The sequence below is a fragment of the Passer domesticus genome, chromosome 7 (genome assembly GCF_036417665.1).
Source record: "Passer domesticus isolate bPasDom1 chromosome 7, bPasDom1.hap1, whole genome shotgun sequence".
NCBI lineage: Eukaryota > Metazoa > Chordata > Aves > Passeriformes > Passeridae > Passer > Passer domesticus.
Window position 1 is genome coordinate 56,530,716 of NC_087480.1, and position 20,282 is coordinate 56,550,997.

At 40.3% G+C, this 20,282-nt stretch overlaps 1 protein-coding gene across 9 annotated transcripts in view; it reads right to left on the bottom strand.

Moving 5' to 3' along the window:
• The window catches only part of TTC39A (tetratricopeptide repeat domain 39A), a 52,575-nt gene that overhangs the window by 24,943 nt on the left and 7,350 nt on the right, over nt 1–20,282 (bottom strand). For 3 of the 9 annotated variants that reach the window (XM_064428829.1, XM_064428831.1, XM_064428833.1), the window contains exons 2-8: nt 17,115–17,219; nt 10,233–10,364; nt 9,517–9,593; nt 8,969–9,036; nt 6,555–6,619; nt 5,089–5,188; nt 4,148–4,213 (exon numbers count right to left, since the gene is read on the bottom strand). In XM_064428829.1, coding sequence (XP_064284899.1) covers nt 4,148–4,213; nt 5,089–5,188; nt 6,555–6,619; nt 8,969–9,036; nt 9,517–9,593; nt 10,233–10,364; nt 17,115–17,219 — 613 coding nt within the window. Of the gene's footprint in view, nt 1–4,147; nt 4,214–5,088; nt 5,189–6,554; nt 6,620–8,968; nt 9,037–9,516; nt 9,594–10,232; nt 10,365–17,114; nt 17,220–17,876; nt 17,896–19,308; nt 19,505–20,282 lie in introns of those variants that run through there. The other 6 variants (XR_010366543.1, XM_064428827.1, XM_064428834.1 and 3 more) reach the window with 4 other exon arrangements.

Below are 20,282 nucleotides of genomic sequence, written 5' to 3' on the forward strand. Positions count from 1 at the left end.
TGTTTTAGTCTCAAAAGCCTATTTAAGTGCAGCCAAACACAAAGTTATAATCTATACGGACAAGGAATGAACCCACACCCATCTTACACAGGACTGCATCCTGGATTAAGAATATTGCCCTTTCATCAGAAGAGGGCTGCAAATCTGACGCCCTTAATTCTAAATTCTTGAACTGAGTAGCTACACAGGCATGAGGAGCTCACTGAGCAAGTTCGTTCACTCTGTGGAATGCCCATAAGCCTATCTAATGCAGCAGAGGTATTAAAGGGTGTTTACTTTTCACTCTGCCATCTGAATATCCCAAACTTTCTGTATTAAAGTAGTAACAATCAGTAGAAGACACAGCTTAAAGAAAAGAAATCTAGAAGTAGCTGATATTAGTATTTTAATACTTGCTTGTAGAAAACACTGCAGCAAAGCTGCTTCTTCTCAAAAAAACCTCTTGCAAACTGCTTCTCTTACAATGGGATACCCAGAAAATAGGAATATGAAGGGTGTCACTGGGAGCCATGTTTTACATCCCACACTCCCTAGCTGGCCTCCCGAGGCTCCCTCTGAGCCTGGCTGGGGCAGAGGTGCTCCTCCAAGGAAGAGTGGATCTGACACATGATTCACCTTTTCAAGCACCACCCTTCTCCACAGGGAGCCTACAGGGATTAGCCAACAATCCCCATCAGCCAAGGGAGTGCCAGGAGCTGGGCAATGTAAGGCTCTCCTGGATCAGACTGAGGATCTGGGAACCAAATCACAAGCAGCTACTTGAGCCTGAGGAGTAACTCTGCAAACACACTGCACTCACTTAGGGACTGGCACCATTACTGGTGAGTACATTATATTTAATTGCCAGGACACACCTTCTAACCATAAATGACCCATAACTACCTCCCACACCTATGTCACAACTGATAGAAGCAATCCCAGAACACCAGGAATGAGCCTCCAAACAAAGTCCATTAAAGGCCATTTGGTGACAGTATAAAACAGATGTCAAGGCAGTAAGTGTTTGTAATTTTTCCAGAAAGACATTTTTGTAATTTCCCTAATTTGCACTAACACATTTGAGTTTTATTTTCACACAAAGCAAACTACTCTGAAAGGTATAAGGTAGAGCACAGAGCAGACATGATCCAGTGTGTAACTCTCAGCATTCTGTGCAAGCTCCTCATGGCATCCCACAATCTAATTCCCAAGACTGTCACTACATTACATTATATCAGAATCTCATTGATTCAATTCTTGTCCCAAGACATCCAATGCTTCATTCAGGACTCCCCATGTGGGCACTGGGGATTCCCACAGCAGTTGCAGGATGAATAAGGACAATGCTCAAAATCATTATCAGACAACATGAGACTGGTTCATATTTATTTCATTTTATTTCTGTTACTGACTAAAACCCATCGACTTTCCTGAAGCAAAAGTTTTTGGATGTTATTTTTAAATCATTCTTTTAGAGATCTTGACAATGAAAGCAAAGCAGGGTCATTGTTCATGTCCCATGGCCTGATCACATTGCTGCAGGTTAGCAAGGAGGATGGATACTACTAACAGCTTTACAAAGAACTGACTAATTAAGCTGTTAGACAGGACATTTAAATGTATCCCATTAAATAATATTAGATTTAAGCTTCATTTAAAATGTGAAGAGACCAAAATGCAATTCAAAAGAGATGCTTAGTGAGAAACTGGAATTCAATTTATTAGAAATTGACACATCAAGAATATTCTTTAGCTTTGGGAAAAATGTCCTCCCACATTAAAAAAAAGTATAATTTGAAAGAAATCGGTTCTATCTGATAGTTTTCCTGCCTTCTCATGAAATCACGCTGTCATCTGACCCCATGACAAATTGCACTTAACATATGGTAGGCTCACGTCAAACTGTTCTACAGTTTAGCAGCACAGCTTTTGTAATCACCTATAAAATAAGCACAGGAGTAAATATTAGCCTGAGACCTGGCAGAGGAGGCAGTGGGGAGGGTTCAGGCTTCCAGGAAGACAGTGCAAGGAGCCTCCTGCTCACGTCACAGGTTAGTCACAGTTAAACACCCGGGACACACGCTCCACCTGCTGCCCAGTGATGCTGCTGTGCTCCCCAGCACAGGGTGCCTCACACACCTCTGCCCACCAGGCTTTTCTCTCAAAACTGGGCAAAACTGCACTCAACTTCACAGCCCAGATGTGGGGCTTGTGCTACTAAACACAAACAAGCTCATGATTTCACTAATGATGCAAGGGAAAGGAGCTTCAACAGCGCGAAGGGCACAGCTGGCACATCTTGGACTGGGTGGGAACAAACATGGCCTCAAGCTACTTTTTATATTTTCTTGATCTTATCCCACCTACTATTTTGAGACTCCAGACTGCTGTTAAGTTGATAATGATGTCCAGAGTGCCTGCAGATGGCTTAGGCGGTGCTGGAGCTTTGGGCATGTCCTCATTTGCTGCTCCCCATGACATGACTCAGAGTAGATTCCCCAGGGGTAAATGTGCTGGCTTTGAGACAGGTTGGTATCGTGGAGGATCACACAATACAAATTTATATCCAGTTTCAATAAACACATGACCAACACCAAAATCAAGCTGTCCTGCAGTGCATTACAGCTCTCCCAGGTAATCTGCAAACAGCTCAAGGCACTAACCATGACTGTGCTGCACAATCTGATACTCAGAGTAAGCATTTAAAGGAAAAGACTGCAGTATCAAACACAGGCGTAGGAAAATCTCCTGGACAAGTGCAGCACAGATGAACAAACTTTCCTCTCCTCCTCTGTCACTGTTTCTTTCACCTTCTAGACTCCTGCCTACTGTCTTGTTGGAAACTTTGGAAAACCACCACTGGAAAGGACTGCACATGTAATTGCAATTTTGCTTTTGGCTTCAGGCACCTGACTCACAAATGTTATATGCAGAAAGACTTTTTTAGGGTGTTAAAATAAATTTTTCAACAAATAAATTCATTGTTGATCAATGAACTTTGACTAACATGTTTAAAATGCTCCTTTGTATGGTGTGCAAACAAGAGCGGTTTTACTCAAATTTATGGTAATCTAAGTCATGCTTCAGTGAGTTATTAAGGAACTGTAATAGGAGCTGACTCATCAACACAAATATCAGCCCACTCACAGCCGTGCAAGAAATCCCAGGGCCAAATGAAAACTCAACTGAGGGACAGTTTCTATCTGCAGGAGTAAGATGAGCATTCACCAAAGTATTCTCCGAAATCTGCTGGTAGGTGAATTGCCTTTACATTTCTAAGAGAATGTTTTGCTTTAAATGCTCTGTTGTTGAAACTGACAGGTAGAACTATTTGATTTTTGCTTTTACTGCTGTGAAATAGCTCTTGGTCAGCTCCTGGAAATTTCTAAATTGTAATCCACACTCTGTTCCTTGCTTTTAAATAAAACATTTTATTTTCACATATAAGATCCTTCCTGTAAACCAATAAAATGGTGATGACAGTCATTCATCTGCCATGTAAGGCTTCAGCTCTGATTAAAAAAAAGACACTTTTCTCCTTAAAATTTGTTTCGTAAATAGAAAGTATTATAAAAGAGTGAGTTTTTTGGTGCTCCACTACTGAACTTCCTTCCTTAAAGATCTTACTCAAACAACTTAAGTCAGACTGGTTACTCTACAGGTAAAAAAGCACCTACTCCCTTAGGCAGGAGAATTTAGGTGCCACACTCAAATTTCCAGCTGCTATAAAAGCAGAAATTAAACAGATTTTTGTTTTTCCCTGTCATGCAAGAACCTGTCAGGAACATTCAGACCCCATAATGACAGTAACTACCAAGGAAGCTATATAAATATATTAAAGGTTAGGAATACACTTTTGGCTACAGATTTCTGAGCCCAAGCCTACATCAAAAGACCAGTAACTAAAAACCTAAATATGTTGACATCCCTGTATTAGCCATTGCCTCTACCATGTTTCACAATGGTTTCAACACTGAACAATGGTATTACAACCTCTGAAGTGCAATAATTCAGGAAAAAATATAAAGCAAAACTGAGCTGCATGAAAGCAACAGTGCCACAGTGCTCAAGTGTGATACTCATGTGAGGGAGAAGAAAGAAACTCCTGCCTCTGTTTTTTAATTTAAGAGTGAGGGGAACGTACTAATAACATTTAGTTCACATTTACCTTATTCCCAGAAAATCCAACAAACTCCAGTAATCTCAGAATCCGTGCAGGAAACATGGACAATGTCTACAGAGAAAAATGTAAGATTTATGCAGTAACAGACTTCCTGCCTTTCAGCTACCAATGGCCTTCTACAATTTTTCCAAGCACAAGAAATCATTAATAAAATTACTAAAATCATCTCTATATGACATTTTTCAGGGAAAATGTATACACCTGCTGTATTTTACATACAATTTAAACAGAAATATGTTTAATTTAGGCACCTTGTGTCTCCAGGATGCCCTACACAGAAATGTGTTTACACAGCATATGCTTAGTAACTCCAGCACTTCTTGGATGTTTCAGAAATGCTGGGTTCATACCACATGGTCCATATTTGTTCCTTGTGCAGTAAATCTGATATTTAGGCATGTTCCAGACTCATGCAAAGCAATGAAAGCAAAAGGATGCTCCAGGCACTTTCTGCAGCCCATCACCCCTTACCATGTCTGGGTCAGTCCCCTCCCAGGAACCATCCTGCCCCTTTTGCTCACCTGCTTTTTGGCCAGAACACAAGCAACAACAGTGGCTGGAGCAGCACCCCAAACTTCATTCATGTACCCCACCCCTTCCAAGTGCCCTGCTAACAGCCTAGATCCTGGTAGCTTTCCCAGTGTCAGGTAAAGAGTAAGTGGAATTTGACTTGCAGAGGCAACTGGTGCTCCTGGGCAAGGCTTCTCTGGGTGCTCACACCACGTTGTGGGCAGCAATCTCTTTATTTCTGAGTGTTATTGTCTGATGTGCTCAGACCAGACACTGGGATCCTGCACTGTCAGAGCACACACCTAATTTTAACACATGAGCAGTATGATGCCAGTGGAACTTCTCAAGAATTCAAGTTAGGGTGATTTTCAGGAGGTAGCAGGGCAGCAGCTCAGGATGAGAGTGTTGGTACATACCAGATTAAATGCTCCAACTCCAAGTTTTACACCTCCCTCAAAATGAAGATGGTTCTCTCCTTTGACATAATGTGGGGACTGTATGAGACTGTCCAACTCCCTGGAAATGCACAAGATTCTGTTACAGTGACAGTAAATATCATGATTAATTATAATTCAGTAAGAAAGGAACCCCATTACCTTGAACTACACAGTAGTTTAAAAAAAGGCCAATTTGTCATCTCACTCAAGAGAACAACATCTACATTTTGTTGGATTTATCAACAAATCCTTTCTGTCACATTAATTATCAATTTAAAACCATGGAATCCTGGAGAAGAATTCCTGTCAATCAGACACAGTCAATATCCAACCACATTTCAGACTGAAAATGTTTCAAGAATGGCTTTTGGGAGCATCACCAAAACTTTGCCACTGCAAAAAAAGAGATGATGGAGCAGCACACGAGACTTAAATTTAAATTAGCAAATTTGAGTGTCACTAATCCCTGGATTAACTGCATGTTCAAAAGAATATTTTGTTTTATATAGGAAAAAAAACTGCAATAAATATTCCAAAATGGGCAGATGCATCAGAAATTACTTTCACTCATTTTCCTAACTTTTATAAGTCTCAGCTCTGTAGTGTCCCTTTATTCCCCACGTAATCCAGCTCAGTTTGAAATCAATTTGCCTCCAGGCTTTTCTATAGCTATGTGGCTTTTACACTACTGTTTTAGTTTATTTTGTTAATTATTAGGAGAGGAAAAACATTGTTTTAATGGAAGCATGTATTTGTGTTCAGGCTGTCACGTTATTGATTGGTTGTTGCCAACAGACTCAGCACTATTCCCTGTAAGTGCATTCTTCTGGACCTGCATTTAGAGCCACCTTCAATCCACACTAACATGGACACTGTCATATCTCTCCCTTCCAGAAGACTTCTGGAAAACCTGGACTTGATGCTGTTTTGTGTCTGCTGGACACAAGACATTTTGTGCCCACTCTGAATCAAAATCTATATTTCTCAAATAAATAAAATATGATGCATATTTAGCCTTCACTTTTTACTGTGCTCCGGCTACTGTTATTAAATGCTCCAAAAAGCTGCAGCTGGTACTACAAAGAAATGCCATTTCATAAAGCCTACAAGACCTGCAAATTCTGCTTTGCAGACACAATGAACAGTGCATCATTTAGAACAGTTATTTTTTGGACATAATTTCAAGGATATAGTACTTTAAATAGAAAAACCTTGGGAGTTAACAGAGCCAGGGTCCACTGCCTCCACAATCCAAACCAACCATGATGTTAATGTCCTTTGTTATGCAAAGGAAGAATCTGCTTAGGCTGAGAAAATCTGTAGGCGTGAGGCCCATAATAAAGACTCAATAAACACAACAGCAATGAATTTGTGAATTAGATAATTTCACCAGCAGCACTTTTTACTGATAGAGTGCACCTAATGACATCATCCCTCTGACTCACCTGTAGGTTTGGTAACTGTTTCGGACTTTGATGCCTCCTTTTATGAAGCTGACCATATTCTCATCCTGTTGGAATGGAAACACATTAGCAGTATGAATTTGAAAGCATTATAAAGGGCTTTTGTCTTCTGAAGATGAATACACACCTGCAACATAACCAGCATGACACAGACAATATAAGCCTGTAAGATATAATATATGGATTTAGGATTTCCTTTCTATATTAAAATACTTTTTTACTCTGCTTAGACACAGGCATTTTATTTTAATGCTTTCTGTGATCAGTTTAGCCCTTGTCACCTTTGAACCATCTGAATTTGCATTAATGAACACAGGGACTCAGCTAATAGATGTCACCTAAGGTACATGCATTTGTGCCTCTCTCAAAAAATAGCTTTCTCTCATGTATACTTGAGTGTAGTCAGGATATATCTGGTGCTGGGCCAGGAAATGTTCACAAGTAAGCTGCCTGTCCTCAAGAGTCTGCAGAATACAGTTGCATATCCCAAGAGTGAAGCAGGGTCATTAAAACTATGCAGGATATGCTCTTTCTGGTTTGAATATTCATATATATACATGAGATCCATACTAGTAAGATAACATGTTACATGATAAGCCATAACAAACTGATAAATTACATTAAAGTATCTAGGTGACCATTAGTTAGAGGGTCTTTAGCTTCATAACTTTTTGGAGGCACTTTCTTGCCTTACCTATATAATCAGTCATTCTGGTTTGTTTTTCTGCTGTTACTTTAACTCAGAGACTCTCCATGTGTTTTAACAGAAGATACCATCACAAGAAAAATCATAAGAGGGCATTGTGGAGAAAACAGCATGGTTTAGATGAATGAGATGTACTAACTAAGTACTGCATATTGTGGGGGGGAAAACATAACTGAACCTTTACAGACATGTGTAAAGATTCATTTATATTTTCCTTTGAATGGAAAGTGAACAAGGAAGGAATATGGCTTTAAAATGTTTACATGCAGAATGCTACCAACAACAGGGATAGACAGTGTGAGAATTTTTCAGCCCTTGAAAAATGCTGGGACTACATTTTATGTGTTTTCAACACATAAAATTTTGGTCATTTTTACTAAGCATCAAAACTAACCCACTTCAGTAGCTGTTGAAACCAAGTGCCTCTGTTTAATTTTTCAAACTGGTTCATGTGTTCATGAAAAATTAAACACAGAAGACAACAGGAAGGAAAGAGACCTTTGCAAAAGAGGACAATAAATTGGTTTTGTAGTCTTAAATCTCACGTTTCTATAAACATTTTCATAAACAGATATCTGTGAAAAATACTGCTTAAAACCAAGAGACAAGAGGCACTGCTTTTAAACGCTCCTTTTCTATAGACATAGCAGAGAAGTTCTCAAAAGTCTTCCTTCCATAGTTTCAGATCTCACCCAAACTGGCTACTCATCCCAAAGGAGAATGGAAACAGATAGCTACACCTTGGTCATTTCAAAGTCCATCATCTGCACTCTAGAAACTACTAGAAGCTCCCCTGATTATGGGTGTTGCTATGAAGCAATAGTTTCTAGCAGAGGGACTCAGCAGATGGCTGAAAAAGGTTACATGGTTCATAAACTGTAAGCAACATAAATCACAGCCCACCTGGCAACTCCCAAACACTATAAAACCACCACCTGCATTCCATTTCCTATCAGCATCCTTGAGCCAAGAAGCAGCAGCCTTTTTCTGACTGTGGCTTTTATTATCCCCTTGGTAGATGAAGAGGCCCACATTCATAAACAAGTACAGCCAAATCAAGAAGAAAAATCAGTTATTTCAACTGTGACTAACAATTAAAATTGCATGCTGGAGCCCTAGCAAGTACTGCTAATGTTGTTCCATCAAACAAATCAAGCTTCATTAGGACAGACAGATAAAATCCAAAGAGGGACAGCTCCCCTTTGTTAAAGGCAGACAGCACTGTTAAGGAGAAAGCATGTGTGGAGCCTAATAGCTATGCAGACCATAATTGCTGTTCAAGAAGAAACCAGTGAGAAAGAAGTCTTGGGAAAGCAAACACCAGCCAGACTCAAACAAAAGTCTTGCTTGTATTCCAGCACAGCTTCAATGACCATCTCATTTTTATTGTTTTTTAAATATCCCAACGTGTCATTTGGAAATTGGTGCTTGCTGCAGTTAACATTTCAAACATCCAAAAGGCAGTGGGGAAAGGTATCATAGGGCACTCAGCACTATGTGTGTTGAGATAAGTATTTTTTAGTAACCACAAGGGAAAACTAAACATTGTAATATCCCATCAGATAGCCCAAAATCCAGACTTGATCCAGTTGAAAGATCATTAGGTCAAACTATAGTCTTCTATCAGTCCATTTAGGAAAATAAACCTGCATGGTATTTTTCCCCCCAAGAGCCATACAGGAATCCATACCTGGAGGAATGTGAGTGCTGCTCTCTGAAGTAAACATTCAGCATAACAAATTTCTGCATGGATTTCCTCTAACATCACACAGAGAGAAGAAAAAAAAATCAATCAGTCAGAAAGTAATTTAAAAACACTTAGCCCATTAATGTAGGAATAAGATCACAGAGCTCAAACTGAGAAAAATATTTTCCAAATTTGCTGTATTGTTTCAGTTCTAGAATATTGATGTAACTCCAAACAGAAATGACACACACTTACAGAGACTTTGCAGAAATTTTTCTGGTGCTTTCCATTAATTCCCAGATCTAGAACTTTTATAGACATTTCTTTCTAGACATTTCTTTATCCAATGATTTTTGTGAGTGCTGAGTCAGAAAGTGACAAGACCAGTGATTTTGCACTAGTTACATAGCAATGGCCAAAACACTGACATTTGGTCCAGCAAATCCAGATCAGTGATTTTGTCATTGAATTCATATACTGAGTGAACAATTCTACAGGATTCAAACTGCATAAATAAAAAAGGAAAATATTGCCCATGTAAAAGATGTTACCTTCAGTGAAGTGTTCAAGGCTTTGCCTATGCACAAGGTTGTTGATAGAATCAGCTACAGTAGATTTCTTCCTAAATCTGCAAAAAGTCAGTTTGGTCATTCTGAAGAAGGAGCATCAACAACAGAGAGCCATATCTTTCAGCCAGCCTCCCACACAGTCTCTAACGTGCCCCCAGTGCTCACCAGCCCCCTGTTATCTCACCACACACACAAACTTCAGCACAGTCCACAGAGAACTTAGCCAACGAGGTCCTCTGGGATCTGTCTCTTACCCTTTGTGCACAGAAATCTATCATGATGAAGGAGAGGGGATATGGGGGCATTTTGATTTATTTTTTGTGTGTATGGGTGAATGTGGGTGCAAAAGTTGACTCAGACAACTGCAGTACAACCATCACCCATGGGAACATTCTGCAGTGTTTGAACATTGTAAACAACTTCCAAACACTGCAGAACCAGGACCACAGGTAGGACAAATTCTAATTGACAAGAAAATTGTGGTAAACTGAAGTTTTCAAGACTACACTGCTGAACACCCTCATTTATGTGCTGTGATCTTCCTCTGACGAGGAGGCTGGGCTAGATGACCTCTTGATGCCCTTCCAACCTCAGTTTTCCTGTGATTTTTCTAAGATTACCTTTCATTTTGTATCCAGTAGTCTTTCAAAACTTTCTCAAGAAGGAACTATTTACTGATGGAATTGCTCCAGTCTTACCTTTGACAGGTGGCTTGAGCTTCCTTCATCGTGTTCCCTGCATTCAGTATGTCCTGAGGATCAAATGTCATCATAGCTTGCATCTCCAGTATGGTGGCATAGGTCAGGGCATGATACATGCTGTCTTTAGTTCTGCAAGAAAACAAGAACTTTAGTTCTGCAAAGCACAGCTGGCTTGACTGTATTATTGCTTTTAAAAAGCAGATACAAATCCAATTCTAGAAATATATCAGCCTCATGGGAACAAGGTCTAAATGAGCTAGAAATCAAACACAAAGGACACACAAAATAATCAAGAAACAGTGGATTGAGAATTGTACAAGAAATCATGTCTACAGTTCTACATACTCTCCTAAAATACAATAGTTCTGAGTGGAGGATAAATATTTAACAAACAAAGCACAGGAATTGACCACATGGCTCACTATTCAGAAATGATACAATCATGGTGGGACTTATTTTGGTGGGGGGGAGTTTATTGTCTAATGAATGCTCCAACATATAACACAAATCCAGCTGATATTCTTCTAATTTTGGACAATTACTCAGTACAGGCTCAAGGAGATAAGGAACACAATACTATAACTATGGCCAAAATAGAACCTCCTTGAAACAGATCTTCTCATCAGAAGCATTAGAGTCTGTATCAAAAACTACAGCTTTTTTCTCCTCTCCCCTTCTGCCAACCCTCCATCTCAATCTGTTCAACTTAAATATTATTCTGTAGGGTTTCAGACAGTGCCACGTTGGCAGAAAGTAAAAAACTTTGGCATTAGTGCAAGGAAAACAATTAATTCCTATTGCTGGCACCTTTCCTCCGACAGCAAAGAGGGTTTGTATACTGCACACATTTAGAACATTCACCTGTGTCTGGCGTAATTCTCTGCAAGTGAATCAAAATATCTTCAGGCACAGAGGTCTAATAAGGATGACTTGAGAAATATGTTGAAGGGCAAGCTCAGATAAATTCCTCACATAGAAACTCTCTGTAGACCTTGCTAATCCACCCTGACAAATAGCACGACTTAAGACAAATATTGTTAAGGAACAACAGTTGATATTTCAATTGTTTACACTCTAGAACAGATCAGATAGCTCTGTATGGCAGGGAATATTCAAAAATACTTGCCATCAAACAAGGATATCCTTTCAAAATCTCCACCCTCAGCACACCTGTTCTCAATGTGTTTGCTTCAGGTGCTTCTTCATTTTCTTTTTCTTTCAAGGAGAATGTGGTGTGCCAACAACGTACTCTTGGTAAGATGGGGCTGCATTAAGAGGAGTGTTGCTGCCAGCAGGATGAGAGGGGAGCTCCTTCCCCTCTGCACAGCACTGGTGAGGCCCCACCTGGAGTGCTGTGCCCAGCTCTGGGCTCCTCAGTGCATGGACACCCTCAAGAGCAGGGGATGATTAAGGGACTGGAACATCTCTCCTATGAGGCAAGGCCAAGAGAGCTGGAGCTGTTCTGGATGGAGAAGAGAAAGCTCAGAGGGCTCCTATAATACATAGAAATACCTGAGGGGAAGAAGCAAAGAGGACAGAGCCAGGCTCTTTTCACTGGTGCCCAGGGACAGGATCAGAGGCAATGGGCACAACATGAAGCACGGGAGGCTCTGGCTCAACATCAGGAAACACTTTTGTACCATCAGGGTGACCGTGCAGTGGCACATGTCATCCAGAAAAGTTGTAGAGTCTGTATCCTTGGAGTCATTCAAAATGGCCCTCCTTGAGTACATGACTTTCTGAGGTGCCTTCCAATCTCATCTCCTCTTATTCTGTAGGGTTTTTTTAAGGAGAAAAGCCAGACTTTAAAAACACCTCAATCGATGTAATTTCTCACCCCAGAAATACACTTGTCTCCCTAAGTTGTGGTATCTGGACTGAACTGAAAGAAAATTTAATGGATAATTTCAGATCATCCCACATTAATCAACGATCTAAAAATTCACTGTGGTGGCTTGGGCCTGGTGCTTCTCAACCCTCACACTGATGACAAAGGGCTGCTTTTTCCAACACACAGGGCACAGAGCAGGATGGCTGTACTGAAGGAATTTGCAGTGCACATCTTTAAACTTCACTGCAGTCTGTGCTCTGTGGCTGTCCTTAATTCCTACTTGCCCTCACCATCTAAACCAATCCAGCAGAAAAGCTGTTTTGGGAAATATCCTGGTGCCATAAGTGCTATAAGCCCCAGACTATGCTACCATCCATCTCATTTGCAAGCTCAGAAGAACAGATAGATAATGGAGAAATTGCTTTAAAATCCAGTGGAGTTAGGACAGGTCTTTCTTGGCCTCATAAATCATGATTCTTTCAGTAGACTGATAATGTAAAGTAGAAAAGAATGAACACACTAAAATGCCAGCCTGATGAAGTGTTTCTGTTCATTAGATTATTCATCAGCCTCACTGTGCACAGAAAAACACACTTCATCTTGTATTTACTAAACTAAAACCCTTCCAGAGGCTCAAATTCAAAGCACAGGGAAATGACTGAAATACCACCCTTTCAAAATTACAGAAATTTGCTTTCTAAAGCAAAGCAGATAAATATTAAATTCACTGCACTAAAAGGAAAATTGGTACTTTTCACATACATGTGGTGAAGAGGGATTTCCCTCTCCAGTAATTTGTTTCTGAAACTAAACCACCCCTTCCCTAATCAATGGTTTCATCTATTTTACTTCTAATATTTAAAGGGGATAATAATTAATGTCTAGCATTAGCCAACTGGTATTTAGCAACATTCAAATTTGTTCTTTTTATTTCAGGCAGAATGCAATTTATCTATGCTATTTCTATTAACCATTCAATTAAAGTTGCAAGCTACATCCTGGCATATTCCCAGGAGTTTTAAGGCCTGAGTTTCATATGGATGGATACAGAATGAAACTTATTATCTTTTTACTTTTCTTCTTTTGATTCCTCAGCAGCAATTTCCTCAGGACATTGTTGGAGTTAACAAGCCTGTATGAGATGAATGCAACTAATATTGTGATTAATGACTTATCCCAGTAGTTGGTATCACATGACTGAATAAGAGGATTATAAGTAATATCTTTAGGCAGTTATGGAGTTCTGCCACATGCCTCTTCTCCAACTATGGTGCAATCATTGTCATCTCGCAGCACTGCCCTTTCTTGGAGCTTCTGGAGAACACTTTTATTCCTGCTCTAAAACAAGTGCTTAAGTGAGAACAGTCACAGCTTTCCAGTTGAAGTATGAAAATCAAACATTTTAGCTTGGTTTGACCTCAGAATTAACCCAGGGATAGTAATCTCTTGTGAAAAATAGTGCTCCAAATCTTTTCTGCAGATCCTTTAAAGTAATCCAGCAGACAGGACATGCATTCCTAAGTTACAGAAACCACAGATTCAAATCCATATGTTGATTTAGTACCAAAATGCTTCCAACACTTAAAACAAATCCAACAGCACAGAGTGAGAAAAACACTCCACAGACCAGTCAATAGTCTGTTCATCCAGGAGGACTCAAGAGTGAAAGATCAATGCCCAAATCAAACGTGCATCAGGAGAATGCGGTCACAAGGGGCCCGAAGGCTTTCCTCATCTTTGATCCCAGGTTCCACCAATGTCTGAACAACCCACTAGACCCATGGCACAGCCTTTCACAGAAATGCTCCAATTTGATCAACCAACTTTTCTGATAAAAACTCTTTTCCTGCAAGACTCCCCAGTATCAATAAGTTAACAACCAGCAATGACCTCTCCAGTCAGCCCCCACCACAGCTCCCTTGCTAGCACAAACCACCAGGATGGCCCAAGACAAAAAGCTGTGCTTCAACAAGAGAATCCTTGAGCCTTTTTAACAAAAGCCATTTTCCAAAGCTCAGAATCTGCTAAGTTCTTCCAGCAAAGAAGTGAAACCAACAATTGTGTTAGGTTTTGCTTGCAATCAATTTATTTACAAAGACTATAAAAGTTATGTTCTTCCACACCTCAGATATAAAAAGAAAAACTCCCTAGAAATAACAACTTTGCTCTTGTTCATGAAATTCCTTACAATAAATAGATAATCCAAGCTTTGGGCAACATATTTATCCAAGCACTGTCTAGAGCTTCACTCTACCTGGGTGTGCTTCCCCCCATTCTTTCACCAGTCTCCATTTGACAATCACACCTGATCTTTGGGAGATCAGCTCCCAGGGAAAGCTTTCAAAGCACACTCGTTCTAGAACTAATATTCCACCAAACAACACCAAGTGCTTTCTGGAGTCTATTTTCAGAATAAAGTCAACTGCCTGGAACAAATCATTGTCTTATTATTCCTTTAATATTGCAATCAGCAACACATGTGGTGCACCCCATCCAATGGTCCAGATAATTCTGTCAGGAATTTATCTGATTTACCATTCTCCCAATGGATCTGATATTACCAAACGATCAGGTGATTATGCCATGTTTTCCTTCAGGATAATTATTAAAATATTAAGCATTTGTCTTGGGAAGGGGAAGGGACATCTCACCAGAATCAACCCTTAATTTATTATTGTCTGTTTGCAATTACACGAGGGCTAAAATCCAGCCAGCATTTAATGGATTTACTGCATGTCTCAGGGCTGAGAAGGAAAATGAGATTTTTTTCCTGCTCCAGTGATTGGACAGTTTCAGTGTTATGCATGCTAACAGTTAACACATTACATATTGAAAATCACTGCTGGCTTAGTGACTGAACTTTGGGCATTTCTTGAAAGTTCTTAGATACAGTGAGTACTCCATATAAAAGATAAATTTAATCAAACTTACTGCAGAAAGCACAACATAATCAGAACCCATTATTGTACAATGATTGTTAATAATAATGACAACTGACTTTAAAAGCTAAAAGGTAGTTCAGGAAACAAGAAAAGTTATATAACATAAGACAAAACCACCAGATGTATTTTTTCTATGAAATTAGATCTCTTTTTATAATGGATTTGTTTTTCTTTGTAATGGATTTGTTTTTCTAACAGGAAAAAAAGAGCTTTACCTCAACACAAGTCTAGACACCATCCTCAGATATTTATTTTTAAGCTGCTAGGAAAGCTCTTCTGATTTTAAGCCTCACACATTGTGCCAAATCTGCTGTCAGTTTCACATGGTACAAATTAGTTGAAAATACACTTATTGTGGAAGTCAAATGTGAGTAATTCAGAGAATCTGCATTATTGTAACACAGAGCAGGGTATCTCCTACACCAGAAGCGTTAAAGCCACAAAAATTTAGGATGTCAAATTTTCCACAAGCATGTAAAAATTGAGAAGCATTTCTCTAAACACTGATACTATGTTCACGGATTGTGAAAACTAATTTCAAATCTCAGCACAGCAAAAGGGAACAGTGAGGAACTGGTGGCTCTGTACTCAGGACTACCACATGTGCCCACTCTACAACCCTTCTCATTCCTAAAGAGATGGAGTGTGTCCATAATGGATTTCATCTGTGGGGAAATTCAGCATTCTGTTTCTTCACTGCACTCACAAAGATCATAAGTCTCTATTTCCCTCACTGCCAAAGGCAACAGGAATAAGGGCCTTCTCATAACAACAGGCTAACATGAAAAATTAGTTTCAAAATGGTTTTGCAGTGTGGAATAGAGTCAGGTACAAAAAGAGAATCAGCTCATGAAATATGTTCTGCAGAGCTCAACAAAAGCTGAATGAAAACCATATGCAAGAGAAGAAAAATGGATTTACAGAAAAAAACAAGCCATAGCCTCACTAGCTTTTGCAGTGTTTTGGAAACCTGCTGCAATAAAATATCCCCTTATTTTATGCTAAGCACTGAGTGAGCCTTCCCAGATGGGCACAGGGGCTTTACTGTCAGGATTTAATGAAAATACAGTTATTCTTCTTACCATTTTTATTAGACCTTCTGATGATATATAAACGCTAAAGAACTTTGCTGTGAATAAGCCCAGCATTATTTATACAGCTGATGCTACAATTTATCATTAATGTCTTTCCCAGAGTGTGCTTCCATGGCTAAACTACAGATTCTGGCACCAAATATGAGGCTGATACCTCAGCAAAGGAGATATGTAGCATTCATTGCAGTTACCCCTGGTGTATATCAAATACACACTACAAATTTTAATTCTTTCATATTCCAGTGTCCTGAAATAAGGCATGATGCAATTTGCTGGTGGCTCAAAAATAAATGGAGCAAATTGGGTGGGTGGGGGAGAAATTTAAATTAACCACAGACTTCAACAAACAAAGAACACAGGTAACTTCAGGACAGGGTATGACAGATCACAGACATTGTAAAGACACAACAATTTTTCGGAACTATTTCATGACCTCACTGCTTGCAGCTGGGCCACTCATTACAAGTTGGGCTGCAACATAATTAGGAAACAGAGTGCGTGACCGCAATACTGAATTGCAAAATAAGCTGTGAGAAAGTGGTTACAGCAACAAAGAAAGAGTTCATACCTAATGTTTCTCAAACCTTCAAGTGATGGACAGTTGCTCATTTAAAGACATAACTATAATTATTCAGATTCTCACGGTGTACAGAAAAATATGGGAAAGAAGACAAAAATAAAATGGAACAGAAGATGGTTTTTACTCTTCCAGGAGAAAGAATCTCACATACTGCATTACAGCTGAGGACATCAATACTATAATTTTAGAAGACAGATTAGAGCTTTACACTTGTGTGAGGAAATAACAAGATTTTATTTACTCACACAAGTGTAAAGCACTTATCAGTCTTCCCCAAAACTTAACACATTAACTTACCCCTCCCTTCTGAACCAAAACCATAGAGATTTATCAACTATTAAGAGAGAACCAGCTGTCTGGTCAAAATCTCCTGAGAGATGGTGAAGCAAAGAAAAATAAACAGAGAAAAAGTAGGAAGTCTTATCAACTTACTTTGCTTGTAGAGAAGCCAAAGCATCTGAGAACTTGTTGTTAAGAAATAAATCCAGAGCTGCCATACATTCACGCAGTGCCACGTTGAGGTCTGAGGTAGATGACCTGCCAGAAGAGATAATAAGCTCAGCACATCTGTTCTCCTTCTACCAGTGCATTACTGCTGCATTTGAACCCTCCTTCCTCACTTCCAGATTTATTCCCCTGCATAACCTGCTATTTTATCTTTAGTGATTGCAAAAAGTGAAAGTGACCCCTATTATGTTTGTGGATTTGGGGTTTTGAGGGTTTTTTTTAACTATGCTTTCACCAAGTAACATGTGAAAAGTAATGAAGTGTTTCATTTTCTGTAAAAAAAAAAAAAAAACAAACCACAAAAACCCAGACTGGACATGCTGAATTTGCCATGTGGGAGCACAGCAATTTGATGAGCTCAGGTACCAGGAGCACAGAAGCTCTGGGTGACAATGCACATCTCATGGTAAGGCTGCCAGACTCCAGCTGGTGACATCATGATCATGTTATCACTTTAAGGATGATTGTCAACCTGCATCTGAATATGACCAACTGCTGCTGGTACATCTGCCTTCATCCAGCTCATGCTCAGAGTGGTGCCTGAACAGCAAACCACTACAAACTCACAGGTGGGTTAAAGTTTCCCATTGTGCATGTTCATGGGAACATCTGTGTCTCTAAGAAGTGCCACTGCACTCAAAATAAATGACTGTGGTACTCAAAGTCAGAAGACTCTCAGTGACTTACTCTGGCTGTACTTTTCTCTTTTACAACATTCAGATGTCAGCCTGACCTGTCACAAGGCTTCTCAGCTGGTCTTTAGGGTTACTGGCAACAGGATAATACAGACCAGCTGAGTTAGTTTGGCCCAAGTTCATCACCACCAGAACTGCTGGACAAAAAAAAATCCACAAAAGAAAAAATGAAGCCTTGTACTAATGAAGTTAAGGTCACCTAGCCAGTGTTAGGACAATTGAAACATCTGCATCTGATGATCAAAGAGCTACACTGCACTAATATATTGTATACAAGCATGCACAAAACATCCTCCAACAAAATACAAACAAATCCTCACCATGTTTCTGATTCTGAGCAGCTCTAACTAATGTGATCTATCTTGTGACTTAGAAACTGTGTTAGCTCCTTAAAAAGTAGCACAACACAGAATGCTGAAAGGAAAACCAGAAAGCATGTCCTGATAACATCTTAAGGAAAAGGTAGGGGAGCACAGCACAAGCAGATAGCATCAGTAATAACCACTCACTGCAGCAGTGGTTTGGTTTTGGTTTCACAAATAATGACTGCAAAGAAATAAAGAGTATAATTATATATACAAAAAGCAGAGCTTTAAATCGGAGAGAAACACTGTGTGACGCTGTTCCTAGTGGCTTTGTCATCACAACTTCAGCTACACTGCAAATCCTTTTGCACCCAAGACACTCTGTGAGTGCTTTGCAAGCATTGATTAACCAAGTTTTGGCATCCGCCTCATACAAAATGCAATATCATGTCTGCCTATTCTGAGCTATTCTGAGCCCTGCTTAATAATTAAAACTTGGTCAATTATTGCTTATTGTATTAAAACTCCTACCTTCCTGGTTTTAAATCTGTGTCCCTGAACCAAGTAACATATTTAACAAGAATAAAGCACATCTTCACCTGTTTTAAAATATTTAGACTACGAGCATTTTACCTGGGTTTTTTTTCATTTCTTGTCATGCAGCAGAATTACCCCATTCAATACAAATAAACCTTTCCAAAATGCTCCTTTGAAACAGAAAGATAACAAAGAATAAAACCACTGCTGAAGCTCAAAGCAGAAATAAGATACTATAATTACTTGGCATCTTTTCTGGAATAACAATACACACTGCTACCCACAGCAGCAGCAGAAACACAAGCGGCACATTTCCCTCACACTCCAAGGAAACCTGCCACAGGATGCAGCTCCCAAGTCAAGGGCTTAAGACCTGGGCAAAATACACACCTCACATAAATGCTACAAACCACCACTTGCCACTGTTAACAATAGGGCAGAAATACTTTAAACTCGAGGGTGCTCAGCATTTTAGCAAAGTGATTAGTCATGCTTCAGTGGGCTGCAGATTCCCTCCTGCTCCAACAGCAGGATCAGAGCTGCCTCTCAGCCAGACGCGAAATGCTGTGTGCCGCTACTCACCCCTGTGCCGAGTGTCCTGCGTGTTCTGACATAGTCATTGCAAGCGCACTCGGCTCCCAGGCTCCAACATCAGCAGCACTCGGTGCTCCTGAGCCGGCGGCGAGCGACAGCCCCGGGGGGAGCGCAGGGCAGCGCCGCCTGCGGCACCACGCTGCGATTGGACACGGGAGCAGGAGCAGCGCTAATTCCCCGGCCGCATCCTGCAAACCAGCCACTCGGAACCGGCCTGTGCCACACCAGGCTCGTGTGCCACTGGATCCAAGTGCAGCTGGGTACCTCCAATGTAGGCTGGCAGCCGCCAGCCCCTCCTATCTCTGAGCTACAGACCTGTCTGGAATGAGCTGCAGCATCAGCCACCTTTTCTGCTGTCCAGACCAGGCAGAAGCCAAATACCCTTGTAATTGCAGACCTGAAACAACAAGAATTACTGCATGTGGCAGTGGCCCACATCAGAAAGCTGCGAACCAGAACGGAGAGCCAAACGAGAGCAGCTGACAGGCGGCACTCAGGCAGTAATTGCTGCAAATGTGAGAACCACGCAGGCGAGAGACACAAGCAAGTGCTTCTTCCCAGCAAGGATTCTCCACAACACAGGCTCCAATCCAGCAGCCAAACTGCTGCTTCTTGTTAGTTCCTGTACCTTTGGGAGGAACTGAGACTTTACACGCTCTTTGTAACAATCTCTCTTTAATGCCATGGAAAATGAGGCAAGCTGCCACTAACAATTTAATCAGTGGAGTGAGTGCATCTGGCTGATTTTGCCCAAAATGCAACAGTGAATTCCCCTGAACTGCTTTGCTGGCACATGAGCTGTAGCAGCCCTGTACACAACTACAAGCAGAATTACCAGTCCTTCCACTCATTACGAGAGCTGGACTGTGGAAGTTGATTAGCCATGATCTACTTACATAAATTAGTTTCTCCAAGAGCATCTAATGGCAGAAATGATCTGTTTGCTAGATTACCCAAAGCAG